Raw genomic sequence first — 21,492 nt, forward strand, 5'->3', positions numbered from 1 at the left:
AATGAATTAATGTCTGTGAGACTCGGTCGGGGATTCTTCACAACTATGTCTTATTAACAAGGCTTGTAATTAAAAAAGTTTGTTAATTATCCTTTTTTAATTATTGACTTGTGGATAGTTGTTTATATTAGAAAGTTGTGGTGTGTGCCAATTTGTGGCATACACATTTTTTAGGGGCTAAGCACCTTAGGGTCTCAACGTGTCGGTGTGCATCGTCGTCTGCTGTCGGGACGGTCCATTTGCTTGAGCGCAAGGGAGGGTGCCACCGCCTCAGCGCTCGCCATGCGGTGAGAGAGAGCAAATGGTGCGCATTGACTATGGAAACGCTCTTTCTGCGATGAACGCTCAACTACCAGCTCGCACGGAACGAGCACACGCCCTCGCCCGCGAGAGACAATGCCAATGCAGGCAGCGTCTGCTAGCAAGTTTCTTGATTGAAAAAACCGACTGCTCGCGCTGCACAACCGTTCACCAGCCACCCCGTATATATAGGCACTGGATCTCGACCTGCAGTGTAGTGCCGGTGGGAGATCTCTCTTGTGTGTAGTTGAACAATAAAGATTCGCAGTGTGCACGTTAACTAAAAGTGGACTGTGGGTCTCTGTGTCTAATCTTTCTTCTGTCTCTCACTGCCCATTAGCAGTAAAGATTTTGCTGTGGGAAACCCTCCACAGGTTTCGCATTAGTGGAGCTGAAACACCGTTCCCTACATGCTCCGCCCCTCCCCAAATTTTTTTTGAAATCATGAAAGTTGCGCGTAATTTGAGATATTGAGCATTGAATTTTAAGGGCGAAATCAATCGCGCCCGGCACACAGAAAACGTGGCGTCTCTGTTACGTCAGACAGGAACTACCCGTGAGAGGGAAGTGACGAAATTTGAATGAAGGTGCGTTGTGACCATATCTTTTCGTGAAAAATGGCAGGTCATCTCACTCACGACAGTGGATCGCTTTACCTTTGTGTGTGGTGTTTGGTGCTTATCTGTTTCTTTCGAGCTGTGCGCAAAAAAAAAAAACGCAATATCAATTTTTCCTTTCTCTGTGAAGCATAAAGCGCAGGCAGCCACTACAGCACTTCTTGCAAACAGGTGAAATAGTTTTTTGCTCCTGTTTATAGATTAAGACAGAAACAGATTGCACCCAAAGAATAAGCTGTCTACTTGTGTACTTCAGAATGCTTGCCAATTTTCACGACCATATTGTGGTTCAGTGCTAAATTTCGTCACTGCCTTGTCACATGTAGTTGCGGTCTGACTTAACAGAGACACCACGTTTCCTGTGCGCCGGGCGCTGATGAGTTTTGATTTTCTTAAAATTTCATGATGAATATCTCGAATTACATGCAATGTTCATGATTTCTAAAAAACGGGTTTGCCATAAATTGGCATGCACTAAAACTTTCTAATATAAACTGCCCTCAAGTCAAGAATTAAAAGGTTAATTGACAAGTTTTTCTTAATTAGTCTCGTCAATGTCACGTTAGTTGCGGCAATGTAGTTTCACCTCGACATTGAGTACATGTCCAAAAACGACTGGAGCATAACTGTTTATAAAAACCTATATTGGCTATAAAAAAAGCACCCTGTATGTACTTTTGTCTCGCAATTCTTTTCAAGTTTTATACTGAATCAGGGCCTATGTCAAGCTAATAGCTTCCTCTTCTTGATAGTGATATAATCCAGTCAGACTATATATAATGGCCTTCCGCCCGGCTTACATGCGAGCACCATTCTTCCCAAAACGTTTTCTGGTTTCCCAGCCATACGTAGAAAGAAAGAGGCAGAAAGAGGCAGCAAAATGTATGCATGCACCTTACTCGGGTGGTATAGTAACCCTGCAGTGGTTGACACCAGTCCTCTCTAAAAACGTGCCACAAGGTATTGGATTGTACCAGTGACAGAGGATGCTTCAAAAGAAGCTGCAGTTTTGCCTGAAAGGCACAGCAAAACACAAAGAGCAAGAAAAGTGGTCCCTAAATGGGAGTTCCTGCTTAGAAAGAAACTGGCAAGAAAGCGGACTCACAGATAAATCATCGGTTGGATTTTATTGTGTACAGAACAAACAGCCACGCCTAAGATTCACCTATTGCAATACGGCATGATCATGGACAAGAGCAATATGTCATGCATTGGATTAGTCTTGGGATGAAATGCACCTGGTTTCCCCAAGAACTAAGGTTGTAGTGTTGTTTGCTTCCATGCTGTTTACACTGCACCATGTGTTGAGAGTTCTCTGGTGACATGCTTGTTACTTCATGTGTTGCAGTCACGAGGACAGGCTTTGATAAAGCAGATCCAGGAACTTGCGGAGCAGATTGAGCAGACGCACTTGGAACTGAAGACCTTCCGAGCTCTGCAGGAGCACGAGTCATTGGCCATCCCAAAAAGGGTTGAGGTAAAGGCATTCAACTTGCCACTTGGCCCTGCTGGCGTGCACTGCATTGCAAGTGTTTCTCCTTGCCTTACTCCAGTCACAGCTGGTTGCGACACATTGAGGTGTGTCTTCTACGCGGTGATGGGTTATCCTCAGGATATACACAAGCGCTGCACCCACATTTCACCCGCCGAGTTTTCTCCACGTGTGCCTGGCATCCTCCTGAGAAGAGCACAAGGAGAATTTTGAAAAACGACACACGCAAACAAGAGTTATTCAACTTGAAACATTCAAAATAAAAGCACAAGACCAAAATCGACATACCCTTTTGTATTTCACTCGCCGTGAGTGATGTGGCATGCTAATCCCAATCAAAACAGGGCTTGCGATACCGGAACCTTTCTGCACATTGTGACCTTTCTACAACATCCTGCTGCTACAGTTTTTGATGTCATTGCCACGTACCATGTAGACTGTTTTGCCAACAGCTGACAACTACAGCCACTTCACTTGATAACACATTTAGGCTGCCATGGATAAATTAATGCATGTTTTTGTGTTTTGCTTTTCCACTGCCTTTCTCTTGGCACGCAGCCCTTGGTCATGATGGGCATTATGGTGGACAGGCCAGCGCAGGTTTCTTGTTTCAGTGTGAAGGCACAGAAGGTGAAATTGTGGTGCACAAATTGGTGTCTTATCTATTGCTCATCTAACAAGCATAAAAACATTTCGTAAATTCCTCACACTGAGTACATGCACGACATATTCTTCATTCCCAATCAGTAAAAGACCCTGCAACACCGTTGCAAGTAATCATCGAAAGGCGTTCTCTCATGGATTCACTGCCGCAAAAATTTTTAGCATCTGTCAGGTACGAGCGGAGTCGCAGGGATTTATTGCACGCTTTAAAGGGGCACTAAAGGCAAATACTAAGTCGATGTTGATTGTTGAAATAGAATTCCATAAACCTCTTGGTGCTTGTTTTGGGCCAAGGAAATGCTTATTTTGAAAGAAAATCACGTTTTAGTGATCCATACAGCGTTAGCGCACTTGAGATCACCCGCCTGAAGCGGCCTTCTGACGTAGCAGTAGCCGTGCCCAACTTTGGCTGCCTTTACTGCCCGGGCGCCGACGCTACAGTTTCTTGCGCAACGGCGGCCATCAACCTTGCCAAGACGCAGCCACGGGCCACTCCGAAACTATATAGTTCACTGTAACGGAGCTTGGCTTGGCCAGCAGCAGGAGTATCAACAGTGCGAAAATAGCGAGAGCCAAGCACACGCAGCAGTACACGATACAGAAACTACACTGAGACGCGCAGCACAGGGAAAATGGAACTTTTGAACCACTTGCGCCGTTCCCCATGGTAACGCCAAGAGGTTCTTTTTTCCATGAATTAAACAGACACGAACAAGCAGCATTTTATTATGTCTTGTAATGCACCGAATGTTCTTTTTTTATCGCAACTAGTTTGATTACTAGTAGTTCATTGTACTCGGGACTCTCTGATGTCATCGGGATCATTTCCAAAATGTCCCACTCGGGGCGCACATCGTGTCCTACATTTACCTTAAAGGGGTACTGACACAAAAATTTTGGCCTCGCGTTTTTTTGTTGCAATGTGTTGCTGGGGGCCTGTTAGTCATAACACGGCACATCGTTTGCTGCAGCGCGCGACAGATAATTAATTACAGGCTCCTCATTACCGACCAGTGTCAGTTTCGGTTTCGAAAACGACAAGCCTCCGGGTGCAACTATCACCACCTAGCGGCTGCAGCGCTCGATCACGTCAACACACAGAAGTGTGACGCACTTCCGCGCTGTTCGCGTCGTCTCCTCGCATTCGCAGGCTTGCCGCACGTGCTGCGCGATGACGTCGCCATCATCGTCCTCGTTGTCGTCGTCCTCCTCATTGTCGTCTGTTGGCGACGATTTCCTTGAGACACCAACAGCGCAGCGGCGAGCGCGTCAAAACAAAAATGGCGGCTACGACGTCATCACAACTTGTTGTACCGGCTACAACGGTTACGTAGGGGAAGTAGGGGGGTCACCTCGGGTCACCTCCGAGGGTGTCAATGCAATAGGTGCGCCCTATAATGCTGGATCGCGCACGCGAACTTCAATATTCATATAAAATACCTTCCAAGCTTTATTCGCTGTCGATATTTCGCAGATGGTACACGCACGTACACGGAAATCGATCCAGCAGGCTATCTCGGCTGCGAAATTTTGTGTCAGTACCCCTTTAATTTCTCGGTAAGTAGGGCACTGCTGTTGATAATATTGCCGTTTTAGACGTTCTCACACATCGACCTTTCACTCTGACGTAAATTGTTATTTGCCTTTAGTGTCCCTTTAAGTGCTTTCTCTCTTCTTTTGTACCAGTGAGCATGGCGAAAGCTACGCAGGGAGGGGTATGACCAAGAGGATATCAGCACGCATCGTGGCCTTAAATACTCTTATTTTTCTTCGAACGCTCGACTTACTTTCAGTGTAATCACGAGCACAACGTGGCGGCATCCTGCTCCGCCCATGTTAACCATGCAGCTCACAATGCTCAAATCAACCAATGTTCGTGGACATTAGCTTTATGACGCAGTCATTTGGGTTTATGGCATCATTTGTCGAGAGAAGAGGGAGCGATTTCTAGTACTGAGAATCACTTGTGAATTACAAGTCACACGCTGTGCTATAATGTTTGGTTCACGTGTTCTCAGGAGCCTCGACTACTGATAGGCAGCATTTTCGGACCATGCTGAAAAACTGTTGCATGCCCCTTGAAGAAGCACGATAAAAGTGAACAACTTTTGTAACTGTCAAAACTGTGCCTAATTGCCAGCGCTCTCTGGGTAAAAAGAGTGTGCCCTTGTTGCAGGCTTTGACTGAAGATGTCAACCGTCAAGTGGAGCGAGAAAAGGCCCTGCAGAAGCGCTACGATGACCTGCTTCAACAGAAGGAACTCGTCGAAGAAGCCCTGCTGGACATCAGAGCCTAGAGCTGTCATAGTATGCTGTTGCAACCAACTGTGGTTGGGCATTGCTCTTATGTGAGATAAACATTCTGACACGAAAGCATTCCTATGTGTATGCATATTTCATTCAGCCAGCCCACTACGCTGTGCAAGAACAAAGTGTGCTAAGAGAGGGGTGCAGAGCACGTTTCGGGCTAATTAAACACGGTAGTCTGGCACCGTGATCGCATTAACGACGAACTCGCTGGATGATGAAAATTGCGGCTTTTACTCTGCTCTTATGCAAAATTAGTGAAATGAAAGTGTATTGTTGTAACAGACATTTGTTTATTGTTTTGGTACTTTTGATAATTCGTCCTTCGTTTAATTAGGACATCTTTTCCAGTCCCGTGAAATCCAAATTAACGAGCTTTTACTGTACTTGTTTGGGGCAGACGGGTGCAACAGCTGCACCAATTGTGCCAATTTGATGCAACTCCTTATTTTTGCACCCCGCTGCACCAAAATGCTCAACCAACCTCAAAATGTTCTCAGTTGCTCTAATTTTAGCAAGAAATGGAGGCCTCCTGCCGTTTTGGCATCATCATCCAATCCAGAAACGCAGACCCTAACCTACAATCTTGAAAATGGTGAAGTTTTGCAAGAACAAATTCTGCTCAGGATGCAATTAACCTTCTATCATGCCATTCAATGTTTGCAGTTGTAAAAGGACACCAGAGGGGTGCCTGCATTGAGCAAGTTCATTGAATTACTGAAAATCGGCAAGAGTAGTCTCTGAATCTGTGAACAAAAAGTATTTTGCTGTTACAAGTCTAATGCTGCTTGTGTGGCTGAGATTGTGGGAATGTCTGGCAGAAGGATGTAAAGTGTAGAGGACCAAGTGCCTGGGCATGGCAGGCATGATAACCCTGGACTGCAGGTTTAGCCTGCTGCTGAGACGCAGCCATGTCCCACATACATTAAGCCCCAACTGCATTTTGCAAAGAATTGAATTCGTGAAGCAGGCTGCATGTTGGTGACTCAACCTGCATGATGATTGTTGCCAGCCACAACAATAACCGCGATCGTACCATCTATGCCGGCAAGCCTGAACCAACCCGGTGTCGTGGAAAGTCCCAATTTCAGGGTCAACAGAGAAAGCAACAGTTACGACATCCAAGTGGTGCTTCAATATGTGGGAAAAACAAGCTCATGTGCGTAAACATCAAGGGCATCGCGGCTCACAGCTTTCTTCAACCGAAGGATCATCAGTGGAACTGTCCTCACGTAAAAATGGGGCACACACGACAGGTGGCTTGACTAGAAACACTCGAGCAAGTTTGGCTCATTCGTGACAGCTTAACTTTAGCAGTTGATCGGTTACACACATGTCAAGGCTTCCAAAGACATGAAGTGGGAAGAGCGCTTATTCATTCCCAATTACACAATCAACGGGGCGTCCTCTGCGGACGCCCCAGTGCGGTTTCCGGTGCCGCCGTTGGCTGTACCTAGAGCCCTTTCACATAATGTGCACCTGATAATGCCTACAGATTTAATGCCATTCGCGCGGCGCCACACGGTCGAACGAACTGGCATTCGCCCAAATGTCGCCAGAACTAGCCAGAACTTGAAATGCATACTGCATACTTTCGACGGCACAGCTGACGAAGTGCGATGTACCTAAATTATATAAAACGACATCCTATTCAGCTGAAAATAGTTCTCACGTCTTTTATTTACACTGATCACTTAAACAAGCGCTTCGAACGCTGTATTTTAGATGCGACAGGCGCCATTTTTTTTTTACGCTGTGGATCTGACTAGCGTTGGCTTATGTTGCTACAGTCAGCTGCAACGTCGTGAAACAAAGCAACGAACTAAAGCTTACGGCATTTCTACATTTAATTATTCTATTATAGTATGTTTCAATCACGTTACACGCTCTCCTAACTTCTTCCCTTCATTGTTGAGATGTTTGATTCCGATCGGCGACCTTAAGAGCATCGGCATTGGCATCGGCATCAGTACAAGGGTCTGCGCTTCTGCGCTTCTGCGCTTGACCAGTCTGCGTGCGGTGGTGCGGTCATGTGGTGACAGGAGAAGTTGCAATTTTGGTTGACATTTCTCGCACTTGTGTAGTGGTCGTGAAATACAGTTGTGTTTTTCACCTCGCGGTAAGTGATTCTGAGATCACTATTCGCATCGTAAGGTGTGGGATGTCGTGTAGTATGAATCGTTTGTCTAGCATCCATGCAACACGAAACAGCGTTCCATGCACGTCTCGCAAAGCGTAGCACAGTTCGCGTCTCGTGGCACAATGCCAAATAGTGGGGCCTATAATTGCGATAGCTCTAGCCCGCCACTGATGCCGCATATGTAAAACGCAGCTGCAAAAAACAAGGAGTGAGTAAAATTTGTAACAATGCTCCATTAAGGTGGCGGTCCCACTCCGGCGGCACGAACACATCGTTTTTGCCTCTTTTCCAGCTGACGCGCAAGCTTGATCTTTGTACATTTCAAATATGCTTATTAAAAACAAGACAAGTTTTTATGTTTGTGGATACATAACCAAGAATAAGCGCTAGTTACACGGTTTTGGCTGACTGCCTCAGCAGTGACCATTTTCTGAACGCTGTGTCTAAAGGTACTGTACGCCGGACGTACCCGAATTTCAAAAGCTAAAGGTACGTCGGACGTACACGGAACCGGGAGTCTAGAAATACGTCGGACGTACCCGAATATTTAAAAGCTAAAGGTACAGTACGGTCCACTCTTAGAGGGAACACGCGAGCGCGTGGCTGACAACCCGCGCGGCGAGATGTGTAAATGCGGTGCATGCGCATACACTTGTAAGCAGGCCCGTAGCCAGGAATTTTTTTCGGAGGGTGTCCACTTGCTGAAAGCCGTGACTGTTCGAGAAAAACGCCTATTTTCATTAATTATTTTTGGTAAAACACCATGTATCACAAAAATTTCGGGGGGGGGGGGGTGCCCCCCCTGGCTACGGGCCTGCTTGTAAGGGCGGCGCGCCAGGCGTCGTCTGCTGCTGCTCCGTTTTTTCGGGGTGCGATTTATCTAGCCGTCACTCTGCATTCAACAGGCAGAAAAACAAATATCCGCATTTGTTTATTGCTGCACTCATTCGCAAGGTTTAACCGGACTGGTTTCTAGGCTCGCTGAAAGCATCATGCGCATAAGCTCCTAAGATCGACTATTTTTTTACAAGATTATTCTGTTAACAACAGCACCTGCGCACCATGAAATAAGGCATACACAGAACATTGCCCGAATGTATACTTGAAGGAGGCATCTCGTTGATTATACTTTTTGCGACAGAGGATATATGGGGCAAGAACTAGCCACAAGACTTTTGAAGGATGCAAAGCTGGTGTGTTGGTGCACGTCCGTACTCTTTTAAATGAAAAAAAAAATTCAACTTGTGCAAGAAAAAGAGCACCAAGGGCTTGCGAAAGCCAGTTATACATTTTTGACACATTGCTACAGCTAGTGGCCACTTTCGATAACAGACAAGGCAATTGAAGCATGACGCAGCGAACATATATACTAAGTGTGCCTTTCCAACAATAAAATAACTGCCTATTCAACAAGCGGAAGGTAGAGTTGGTATCACTTGCTCCTAACTTGGAAAACAAAGGCGGCAAGAATCTGCGCACGCCGAGCGCTGGCGCATATAGAAGTAGCAGACAACACGAGGCACGCACCGCCGTAATGAATCTACGCATGCGCTGCATTTACAAATCTCGCCAGCAGTTAGCGCTCCGCAGAGAGCCAGCCCTCTAGGAGTGGACCGTACTGTACGTCGGACGTAGCGGAATCCCAAAAGCTGAAGGTACGTCGGATGTACTTGCAACCGGGAGACTAAAGATACGTCGGCTGTCGCGATGTTAGTAGGACGCACTCGTTGACGGGCGGGTCGCGGCTACCGATTTTTGCACATATACGATGCAACGAGCCTTTGTATCAGTCTGCTGACGTAAAAGACCGACAAGGAGCGAGCCGGGCGACTACTGCCGACAATGAAAGACTTTGAGCCAATGACAGAGAAAAACTTTGAGCATCGCGTGTGTGACGAAGGGCGTCGCGGTTGCCTGCCGTGGACTTCTGTTTTCACGTGCCGCGACTGCAATGAAAAAAAGTCGCTCCGTTCGGTTTCATTTCATATGTGCTGCGAATGGTCTGCGACTGGCGCGGCGAGCAAATTGCTTGCTGCCGTTCTTTGTGGCAGACACTGAACAATTTGACAAACGAATGTAAAAATCTGTGCTTCATGATACGTTAAGTTTTCATGAACGGTAACGAACAGCATGCGTGCTCTGCCATTTATAAACACTTTGTGTACATACAAAGAACTTTATTGGAGTCCTGAGGGACAAGATTAAAAGAGGTCAAGACGCCAAGAGACCTCCCTAGTCAAGGAGCAGGTTTCGTGCCCGCATAACACAATTGTGGAAAATTGGGAAACACTTTGCCAATCTAAATTTATTTACACGTCGGCGCAATTTTAATGATTTTAACTGTCTGGGGCTATTTCGACGGGTCCCGACCGGAAAATCGCTCCGCCGCCGCGAACAGAGCGAAAACTTTCCAACATGTTCGTCGCTCGCCGCTGACCATTGCGGTGAGAGCGAACGGCCTTTTATTTTGCTGCGAGCGAATTCGCAGCCTGAAAATCGCTGCATTGTCTGTCATGTGAAACGGATGGACAGCTCGAACTGGATTAAGTGCAAGGTAGTGAGAAAGAGCAACGGCCGACATACCTTTAGTCTCCCGCTTGCGGGTACGTCCGACGTACCTTTAGCTTTTGGGATTCGGGTACGTCTGACGTACCTTTAGACACAGCATTTTTTGAAAGGTCTGCTGCAGTTACAGTACTGTTCCTTGTGCTGCACTTATAGGACATATTTCCCTATTTCACCAAAGTAGCAAATTAACGTTCTACTTCTATTTTTTGTTGCTTGGCTTTTGAAAACAACCAAATTTAGCAACTTTTGCAGCAGACTGTCCGGTAACTATTCCCTGGAGAAAGTTAATTTTCCTCCCGAATGCTCAATTTTATCTGTGTACGCGCGCTACTTCTTAAATTATATTCATCTAAACTGGGCAATATTCTCAATATAGGGACCTACCTTGGCCCATTTTTGTGGAAAGCTACGGAAGTTCTGTGCGTGATTTTGCACGTATAGAAACTAGAGCAGTGCGAAACGAAGCTCGTAAATTGCCTTCATTTATCGTGCCGCAAACGTCAACAAAACCAGTGCAATCTTCAAACAGCGCTGAAGTCTGGGCATCCGTAGCTTAAAATATAGCAGTTACGGCCCCCTGATATAATTATACACACGAATCACTCACAAATACTGCAGGAATACTGAGCAATCTACATTTCTTAGCACTACAGCGAAAATTAGAGTTACTGTATATGCTACCTTTAGGTAGCAGAGTTGCGCCACTGTTCTCCGGACGCCGCTCGCTCTGCCCTCGGTGATTGCAGTAACGCTATTCGCCGAGTGCCATCACGTGGTCATAGGTGGCTCATTTGCGCTGCGGAGAAGCCAACACTGCCAACACTTCGCAGGCGACGCCGACGACTCCGTAGATTCCGGCGGCTCAAGGGCGGTTGACATCGGCGCTGTTGTTATTAGACAGTTATTAGTTTAGCGTTAGCGTGATAGCGGGGATTAAGGGAATATCGTTACCGTGCCGCAAACGTTCGTTGTGGACAGCGTGTTTTAGTTTAATGGAATAGCGCTTACGTGCCCAAGCTGGGACGGTGGCGCCACCTAGAGGAGGGTGAATGCGTTAAAAAAAAGTGAACAGAAAAGACTGAGAATTATCGCCTGTATACCCGCACAACGCAATATTACTACCTTTTTTTGTATATTTGCTTGCATTCACTGTTTTAGAATGTGGCGAGTGCAATAAAAGCCCCATGAAGATCTGTTTAAATCAACACTGTTACTCTGTCGCGCGAGCGCGGCTCCTACGCGGGTGATGAGTGGCTTTCCCGCAAGACTTCGGAGCCCAAGATGGCGTACCTTGGCGCAACTCTGCTACCTAAAGGTAGCATATACAGTAACTCTAGCGAAAATCTTCCTCTAGCGCCACCTAGACAGACAAAGCAAAAGTGCTGAATTTGAAAGCTCCCCGTCTCTCCGAGTATGGCGTTCAAAAACATTTCGTTTTTGTCTTTTCGTTTTGGCTCCCCTCGGCGTCTCTTTCACAGCTTTGCGGGAGAGCATGGGGAGCAGGAACATGTACAGTGCCGCCCACTGTTAATGTGAACGCGGCTCAGCGTGGCTGCGCTCCGCAGAGCGCTGCCATGCTGAGCTGTGCTCGAGTGGACGCCACTGTACGTTGTCATCGAAGGCTCTTGCGTGCCGCGATAAACTCCCTTGAGCTGATTTTAATATGCGTGACCCCTCCCCCCAAATGCACAGCCAAGCCTGTGACGTCAGTTTTTGTACTCTCGTGCAACAGCTCAGGAATGAGGTGATCCTTCCCTCCGTTAAAAATTCAACCCCTCCAAGGATGGGGTGAATGTCTTCAGGCATAAAGAAAGGCCGAATTCTCAGGACGTCCCGCTTGTGTGTGTGCGTGTGTTTGTGCCTGCTGCTTGTGAGGCCACTCTCGGGCTACCACCAGGAAACGAGAGGTGTGCGGCGACAGACAAAAGAGCAGACGAACGGACAGTGCGCTCGTGTGATACGAGCGAACTGTGCACGTGTGTGGGTGAAGTATGTTGTGAATATCACCTCCTTGTTTTGCTTTGTTTTTTGCAATCAAACGTGTAGTTTTCAGAAGTGTGCTTAGGTGGGCTTAAAGCCCCTCCATGCGTTTTCCGCCGGCTAGGTTAAGTAGCGCCATGGTCCCTCAATACTTTTTACTGGTCATGAAACTCTCGCGAAAGTTTCATATAGGGACAAAAGTGACCACCAGAGGCGCCACCGTAAGCAGAAGGGCATTGATCTGCTGCGCTTGGTAGGGCAGTTGCACGTTCGTGGAAGCGTTTGTTGTCAAATACACTTCTTCAGATATTTGCATTCTCCGTGTTCTCACTAACAAATGATAGCAGTGATTAGTATTGTCAATATGGTACATGATGCGCATTGTCAAATTGCCCAAGTTATTGATTGCTGGCAATGTTTTGACTGAGGGTGTCTGTCAAGTGACGTGTGTGTTCGTGACGTTCCTACATTTCTCAATTCCTGCATAGTCGCTTTCGGGCTTAAACCGAACACTGTGACTAATTCTAGAGGCCTGACAGGTTAACATATTTTGCGCTAGAGGTTACGGAGTAGCATGCTCTGGCTGTACGTAACGCTCATTTTCGGACTAATTGTCACTTTATTCTATAGTGCATCACGAAGCTGCAAATAGAAGTTCGCGTGCCAATAAACAAAACTGTATATCAGGCTAACTTGGCATCAATAACTTTGAAGTGCCTCTTGAGGGATATCGTTAGTGAAACATAGCTTTAAAAATCAAAAGCGCAGATTGAGATACCACAAAACAGAGAGAAGTGACTTAGTATCGAAGCTTGGGCGTGTTGATTAGACATCGGAGGGAATACGGCGCAATACAAGACGGGGACAAGAAGAGAAGTGCTCATTTTGTTTTCCTATTTTTTCTTTGGTGTCATTATTTGCGCTTTCGATTTTGAAGATTAAAAAAAATAATGAGGGTGAAACTGCTGGGAGCTGCTTTTGCTAGATAGAGGCACTATGTGCGATTTTCAAGCGAAAGGTTTTGGTTTTAAAGGGGTACTGACACAAGATTTCGCGGCCGAGATAGCCTGCTGGATCGATTCCCGTGTACGTACGTGTACCATCTGCAAAATATCGACAGCCAATAAAGCTTGGAAGGTATTTTATATGATTTTTGAAGTTCGCGAGCGCGATCCAGCATTATAGGCCGCACCTGGTGCATTGACACCCTCGGAGGTGACCCGAGGTGACCCCCCTACTTCCCCTACGTAAGCGTTGCAGCCGGTACAAGTTACGATGACGTCGTAGCCGCCATTTCTGTTTAGACGCGCTTCCCGACGAATCGCTCCTCGCCAGCGGGTCAAACCTGAAGTGATTCGCCACGTCGAAAATTCCTTCGATCCCCGCCGCAAGAAAATCGTCGCCATCAGACGACAATGAGCCCGACGACGACAGACCGCGTGGAAATGCGTCACTGTTCTGTGTGCTCACGTGACCGAGCGTTTCACTCGCTAGGTGGTGATAGTTGCACCCGGCGGCTTGTCGTTTTTGGAGCTCTGTCGAACCGAAACTAAGGCTGTGTCGGTAATGAGGAGCTTGTAATTAATTATCTGTCACGCGCTGCAGCAAACGATGTGCCATGTTATGGCTAACAGGCTCCCAGCAACACATTGCAGCAAAAAAACGCGGGGCGAAAATTTTTGTCAGGACTCCTTAAAGGCCAACTCCGGCGATTTTTTGGCCATGTCAAAGTAATGGTGCTTTTATGTTCCTGAGACGCTCCTGTTACTGGCCCGATAGCAGAAATACTCGGCAAATTGGAGAATAATTTTAAATAAGCAAAACAGCGCAACACCGAAACCGAAACCCAACCGAGTGTACTGTCTACGTATGACGTAGACGTTGTTACGAATGAACCGGAAGTCGTGCAAGGCATGCCGGTCACGCCGGCGCGGAGTATGAAAACTATGACAGCCGGGACGACCAGCGAAGCGCGGGCCAAACCAACGCTGTCTGTCGCCTTGTGCACAGCAGACGCTGGCTGTAGCGGCCGAAGCGCCAAAGTTAGCGGTGCCCTCGGCTGCGTCACTTCCGCCGCCTTCCCAATACTGACGTCACAGACGCAATGTTGCCAATAATTGTGGGAAGCCAGGAGGGCGTTTGCAGACAATCTTTAAGATTCATTTGCAAATAGTCTGCGCATGTCTCAAGCCTGTAATTTGGCAGAAATGACGGAAACATGCAAAGGAACGTACCCAGGGAATTTCATTGAGATCCGTCGACCTCGAAAAATCGCCGGAGTTGGCCTTTAAGCATGCAGACCATAGGCGTGCGCACAGGGGGGGGGGGGGGGGGGGGGCGCCCCACCTAATAGCCTAAGAGGGGTGGCGCAAAATCTGCCCCATACATTGACCCCCCCAGTCACCTAAGGGGGGGGGGATATTTTGCCTCGTACATTGACTTACAAGGAAGGTGGGGCTGTGATGATCCTTCACCCCCCCCCCCCTAATGGGGAACCCTGCGCACACCTATGGCAATGACCACGAGTTCTAAGTTGGCGCTCCAGCTAGCCACCCTGTTCCTTGTATGTAAACACCAGCGCAAATCAAAACCAACCCAGAGCTTCCATCAACCCACCGCAGTAGAACAGCGCCGGCGAACACAACAGACCAGACGAGGAGAAGGACACGTAACACAAGGCGCACTAACAACTGAAAGTTTATTCAGTATCTGCACAGAATAAATACTGCCTTCACATGAATAAACAGAAGAAAGAAGGTTACCAAAGATATGACACTGCATCATGTGGTCACTCCTACTGCGTGTGCAAAACGGTTCCTGAAAGAAATCTGACATCCTTCTCTGAAAGCAAAACAGAAAAATACCATGACGAGCGCGCGCGTCTCATTTCAGAGGCTTATCACATCCACAATAGCGGCGATGCGTGTGTAAGCCTCCCCTCGATTTCCCTCCTTCCGAAGGAGATAGCATTCATGTCCCATTGATCGCCTTACTGCCTCTGTGCAGGCTGAATTTTTCTGTAGTTTCATTGCGATAGTGGTGAAGTATATTTATGCTGACTGAAGGAATGAAACACATTTGGTCAGCGCCGTGGTCCTTTCTTGTCTAGCGCTGTGTTTCACTCGTAATCATGAACCAACCAGCCCAAATGCGTACCCTACTACAAAAAGGCATGCTGACACAAGATTCTTTTTAATCTCTAGGGCTTCAACAACCTCCCTTGTTAACCTGTCAGCTGACTTGTACATGACGCCAGTGCTTTCATATCGAGGTGCGCAACCGCAGTCTTTGCAATGGATACCTAGATGCCCCGATACCGCTTTCGTTATGTTGTACTTGTGCTCTTTTAATCTATCATTTAGGCATCTTCCTGTTTGGCCTATGTATGACACACCGCAAGACAAAGGGATTGCGTAAACCACATTATCGGTGCACTGTACAAACCTGTCGCGATGCTTCTTAGTGCACACAGGTGTCTTACTTTCTTCGTTAACCGCCCGACACGTTTTTGCCAGCTTGTCGGGTGCGGTAAACACCACCTTTACTCCCGCCCTTTCTGCCACTTCCTTCAAGTTGTGCGAAACAGAATGTACATAAGGAATAGCGGATACATTCTTTGTACTGCACTCTTGTGCTGCTGCACGGTTGGCGTTAGCGCCTTGGTTCTTCACTTTTAGCATCTTTTCTGCAACGCTGGACAGAATTGCTCGCGGGTACCCCGCGTCTCTTAGATGACGAACTTGGTCGTCGAAACTACTTCGCAGCCGGTGAATGCATGATTTCTTTAGGGCATTGTCAAAGGATGAATAAACGATGCTACGCTTGACTAGCTTAGAATGCGAGGAATGAAACAACAAAACCGGTTTTTTAGCTCTTGGCTGGAATGCCCAGCAGACGTGACGCGGTGAAAAATGAAGCCCTAAATTGAGGAAACGTAAAAAACTATCAACCGGAAACTCGTGAGTCAAAACTAAAGGTGCCAAGCACTGACGAAAAAGTGCAAGTATATCAGAAGGTTGCTTTTGCAAGTCTTCCTCGTCACAATCTAGAACAATTAAAAAGTCATCCACGAATCTAAAAACACGTAACACTTGAGTGGGTGTCAGGCGCTGCTGCAACAGTCTAATTTCGCTAAAAAGATGTCACTCAGTATCGGAGCTATGCATGAACCTATGCACAAACCATCTTTTTGTAAACAGATGTCCCCTTTCCATTCTACATAAGTAGAACCAAGGTAGGTTCTTAGCAGCTCCAGGAACGAGCCTACTGCTATACCGGAAGCATTTTGGAATGAAACCTCCCCGTAGCTGTCAATGCATTCTGCTACGCTAGTAAGAAGAGCATCTTGTGGTATCGCGTAGTACAGGTCTTTCATGTCAATTGAAAAGGCATTCAGTTTTCTAGTCTCATTTTCTGCTAGAAAGCTGGTGACGTAATTATGAGCCTCCAAGGATTTGTAACTCTTCAATTGCCCCTGCGTCACGAAGTTTGTCCCGTGAAATAGATAGCCGTTGATGTCCGCACCGTCTACACTAGGATAAGAACCAACACTGTTCGTGATGTAGTAGTCAGATAGCGCCAGGGGGTCATCACCACCGCATTTTGTGACTTTGATGATGTACCTGTTGCGCTCGGGTTTCAGACAGCGACATTGCATAGTCGCTGAGCTTCATCTTTCACTGCAGTAGCACAGAAGAGCGAAAGGATCAGTTACATTATCAACACATAGCAACAGCTTGCTGCTGCCTGGGCACTTTTACAAGTCCATGTAGCACGCAGTAGTAGTGGAAATTTCCAACGCCACAGTATTATAAATGCAGCACACGAGGATACGGAAGGCCGGGGAATACCACACATTACCCGTCACATAAACACAGCAAACACAGTGGCAAGCATGGGTCATCTGCTGCATGACAACCTCAAAAATGGTGCCCAGCCCGGTTCACCGCAGTGGCACATAGAGGCTGAGTTTCAGTGCATACTCCCTGTATGTGGACACTTCTCACCGATTATTAGCGGTGAACGTTGCCTTTCAAGGTGTACGGACACGAAAATTTTCAGCTGTCGGTTTTTTTTTTTTGCATCAAATGAAAGGCCAGGCCCTCAAGAGCCTAGAAAAAATAGTGCTAAGTGCGACTGCACCCTGAAAAAGTAATTACAGTATGCTTTTAAAAGCTAGTTTCGGTTCCTGCTGTACCCTGACGTCACAACATGGTATGAGCTTCTTGTCACATGCTTGCACAATATATAGCGGCGTTTCCATGGCCGCTCTGCACCATGGATCTGTTGGCGACACATAAGCGGCCATTTTGAATGTTTTGGTGACGCACAAGTGGCCATCTTGGAAGTTTTGGTACCTGACGTCATCAGAACTAGCCAGACTGCTGCGTGAAGTCACCAGAATTAGTACTGTGACCTGACGTCAAGCTAGTGTCGATGTGGGTAGGTGCGCCATGGAAAAATTGACTTTAATATGAAAATAAAATATCAGCACTTGCTGAGCTTCACACTTGCTCAGAGCCGTCTCTGCATACAGGAGACTTGTATGGCGGAGTAAACTCTCCTTCGAAAAAAGGTGTCAGTACCCCTTTAAGATATCTTAATTTCGTTTTAAATTAAGCGTGAATGCTCATCCAAGTTTGCAGCACCTTGCGACAACGTTACTGGTATTGTGTGACGGTTTACGAGTTAAGCGAGTATTGTCGACGCCACACAAGATTTGGAGGGCACACACAATGGGCCTCTCCTGGTGTACGTTGCACCGCGGCGTCTATGTCACTGTGTGATGTCACCAGCGCATGTGCATTGGCGGTGGTTGGCAAAATGCCCCCGCTGCTGGCTCAGTGTGGTGCAGTCACACGGTGCTTGGCGCAGTTCTTTTTTTTAACACGAAAGTGTTTTATGCCGGGGTCCACTATGATTTTCATGACGTATTTCCGTCACGGAAATCAAGCGGCAAAAAAAAAAAAAAAACTATAAAAGTTCCATTGACAGGAATCGTACCCATGACCTCTTGGTCCGCAACGATGGCTGGCGGGCGTTTAGCCCACTGAGCTACTGCCAAACACATAACGGAGGCTGCATGAACGCGCCTTTTATCTTTCATACTTTCCTCTCGCAGGCTGTTGCATGGATGGATGGATGGATGCTCTGAGCGTCCCCTTTATAACGGGGTGATGACATGTGTGCCACCAGGCTCGAAAAAAAAAAAAAAAACGCGCCGTTGCTGCGACCGTCCCATTTGGCGTGTTTTCAATAGAAGTGTAATCTCATTTAACACACCGCGAGGTGATAGCTTTAGCCCAATTCTCGCTCATAGCATCCATCCATATCGAAAAATAGCTCTCAGACGCTCGCCTGGCTGTCGCACCGCGTTCACCGCTCGCCCTGTGAGAATTAACTGCCAGGCTAGAAGGAAGACACAACGCACGTAGCGTTTCTCTTCGCGTTTCACGACGCTTTGGAGGAGTGCATATCGAGTATCAGTGTTTATTATGTGCTTGTTGATGCCATATTTGCATGGGATCACCATATGCGGTGTCCACGTATATGTTAAGAAGTTCAGCTACTGCAAGGGTTAAATCGTGATCATGGACGTTAGTCGTAGGTACGGAGATGTGCCACTAGGCGTCAACATGAGTGCGTCCACACCAGGCGGTGCTACATCTACCGAACAACAATAGACATTATACAAGCTCTGGTATACCACTGCACTAAAGCAATCAGCTACTTCTGTGACGACACGTTTCACTTTCGTGTTATAATGATTCCTCTGACAGAGCGATCGACCATCTTTTTTTACCTTTTTATCTTTTGAACCTCTACTGTCATCTTACCATTGCAAGATTATTTGTGACCTGTTGTAAACTGCGTGATGAACGTGCCATGCTGGCTGTCTGTTTAACTTGGAGAGGTGAACTTGCGTGGTGGTCTGTGCGAACAACAGTGACATCGTCTTCGAAAATGTGCTGCGTTTACTGTGGCATGTAGTGTTTGTTAAAAGACAGCGACGATATTAACGCGAGAGCGTTAAAGAGCTCGTTTTGCAAAAGTTCCGTTGTCAGTGCCGTTGTGAGCGAAAAATCTTCATGTCTGTGACCAAAAAATTGAGAAAGATGCAAATAAAATAATAAAAACCTTCGGTTGGTTCGAGTGGGAATTGAATCCAGGCTGTCTGCGTGGCAAGCAGGCGTTTTACCACAGAGCCATGCTATTTCTTGAAACTGCTTCGGAAAAAGCACTATATGAATGTCATGTAGTGGAAGGAGTCTCCTTAACGCATGTAATATTGTGTGGCAGAAGTGTAGAATCATGCCAGGCACTAAACATGTCAACTGCGCAACGAATGAGTGCTTTAAAGGTTCACCCATTACAAAGCAATGAGACATATTTAATCATCATCAACAGCAAAAGCATCAACAAAGTGAACCGCTGCGTAGGATTGCATGTTGCCTTACAGACACTTAGTGGGCCCTTCGCTGATTTGCAAATAGAATAATTATGGTGTAGTGGGCACTTAACAACTTTACTTGCAGTAGGCATTCTAGGATACATTGAAATGGCCAATGTTATGCACGCGGTCGTTCATTTCCTAACGGCACAGTTGAGGCATGAACCGAGAACCGAAGCTAAGTTAGCAATTGAGAAGGTGATGTGCACGGGGCCCGAGTAAGCTGTTGCGTTCTGCTCTTGAAGTAGAACGCTGAAGTGTCCTCCACATCTTTGGCTCTTCTTAACAAACCATGAAACTGACAAGTTGTGTGTGGTGCGCGCTGAGTGAATAACGACACATCTTGTTTGCAAAGACGTTGGCGCGTGTTGTGTGTAACAGGGCCAGTTGCAGTGAGTGGTTGCCGATGGAACATCAGGATTTGACGTTTTAGCGACGCGATGATCTGTGATTGCACACGTCTCAGCATTTGCGCTGTGTGCAGGAAAAAAAAAAGTGCGTCATCTCTGGGCTGAAAGGTACGACTATGCCAGAGGTCCCAGCATGTTTTAGCATTTCCGAAGCTGCATGTATGCTTCGCCACGGCGAGTATGCAAACTGGTTCTGGGTATTGCGTTTTATCAGAGATCTCGTATGTCTTAAAGGGGCCCTGTGACGGCATTCAAGCCCTCATTTTTAGGGGGCTTGAATCGTGGGATATGTAGGCTGAAATTCATGGGATAGTAGACTGAAGGATGGAAAGAATAATGCAGGAAAAACGGCAGCGATAGGGGCACGGAGTCGAAAGTTATTCAGCCTAGAAAATTCAAGATACAAGCAAAAAAAAAAAACAAAGCTTACCCTGAACTCGATTTTTTCGTGGTCCCAGGACCACATTTCACTTGCCAGTGATGTTGCAATGCGTCGCCAATTGTATGAGCTGAAAGTTCTGTAAGCTACATAGGGGAAGCTTGCACACCATTGTTGCGTGTCCTGTCCAATGTATTGTTCACGCCATTTCCATAGTAACAAACAACGTGGCACCATGCCTTGTGAGAATTGGAGTGGGGTGCTACTGCTTGCCGTTCCTTACAATGACACTCCTTGTCACTCCCTCCTCTGAGATGGGAGTTTGTGGAACAACAAGGGCGGGGAAGCACGGTTGCCCCTACTGGTCGAGCATACCGGGACTGCGCAAAGCTGTTTCGAGAGTTTTTCGGTAAGCTGCCCGAAGAACTACAACGGTGAAGTGACCTCAATTCAACGAACGGGATTACTTGCACTGCTTCAGTAAGCATCAAGAGCGTACCGCACGTGCGCAATGAGGCTGCTCGCAAACTTATGGAAGCAAGAGGAGGGAAGAAGAGCATATCAACATCCTATCTGCACAAGCAAAAAAGCTAGATGCGAAATGGTAGCCAGTGCCTCGGTTGAGATTTGTAGTTGTAGTGACCTTTTTTGTTGTCACTGCGTCTACTTAGGGTTCAATGGAAAGGCACAGAAAAGAAAAATGAAACCCAACAGTAATCTTAGTTTAGATGCCACACCATGATCACTTCTAATGTTACATTTTCTCAATCATAGGCGTGCATGCTTTTCCGTTATTTTCGCCAGCAATACTTCTGGTGAGCGCCACTGCACGCTGATGCAGTCGGCAGCGATGTAGTGACTTTATTACTTGATTAAAGTGCTAAATAATTTAATGTCGGTGCTTAGACTTATGCTAAAATTATCCCCAGCTATGTCTGTGCAAACAAGTAAAAATTGGGTGCTTCAAAAGTGTTCGAGGGCCCCCCTTTAAGGGGGGGAAACTGCTCTTAAAAATGTTTTTTTTTTGTTGACTGATTTGGATGAAACTTGGTGAGTTTATGTAAATTTCTGTGCTGATTTCAAATATGCAATTATTTTTCAAGTGTAATGTGTAGTTTTGAAAATTCATAATGTTTCATGTGTAATTTTGGGAGCAAGATTTTTTCTAAACTGAGAGAGTTGCGAAG

At 46.7% G+C, this 21,492-nt stretch overlaps 2 protein-coding genes across 2 annotated transcripts in view; both read left to right on the top strand.

Annotated features, from left to right (window-relative positions):
- Positions 1–5,391, top strand: part of LOC119397038 (cell division cycle 5-like protein) — a gene marked incomplete at its 5' end in the record, with an annotated part of 213,286 nt that extends 207,895 nt beyond the window's left edge. The window contains 2 exon segments of the mRNA XM_037664464.2: positions 2,266–2,394; positions 5,249–5,391. Of these exon segments, the coding sequence (XP_037520392.1) occupies positions 2,266–2,394; positions 5,249–5,368 (249 nt within the window).
- A 1,987-nt stretch (positions 5,392–7,378) lies between these two features.
- The window catches only part of LOC119397040 (activating signal cointegrator 1 complex subunit 3), a 623,467-nt gene continuing 609,353 nt past the window's right edge, over positions 7,379–21,492 (top strand). Inside the window, exon 1 of the mRNA XM_037664465.2 lies at positions 7,379–7,497. The gene's annotated coding sequence lies outside the window, so the exon portion shown is untranslated. The remainder of the gene's footprint in view (positions 7,498–21,492) is intronic.

Source organism: Rhipicephalus sanguineus, chromosome 6, assembly GCF_013339695.2.
Source record: "Rhipicephalus sanguineus isolate Rsan-2018 chromosome 6, BIME_Rsan_1.4, whole genome shotgun sequence".
In the NCBI taxonomy this organism is placed as follows: Eukaryota; Metazoa; Arthropoda; class Arachnida; order Ixodida; family Ixodidae; genus Rhipicephalus; species Rhipicephalus sanguineus.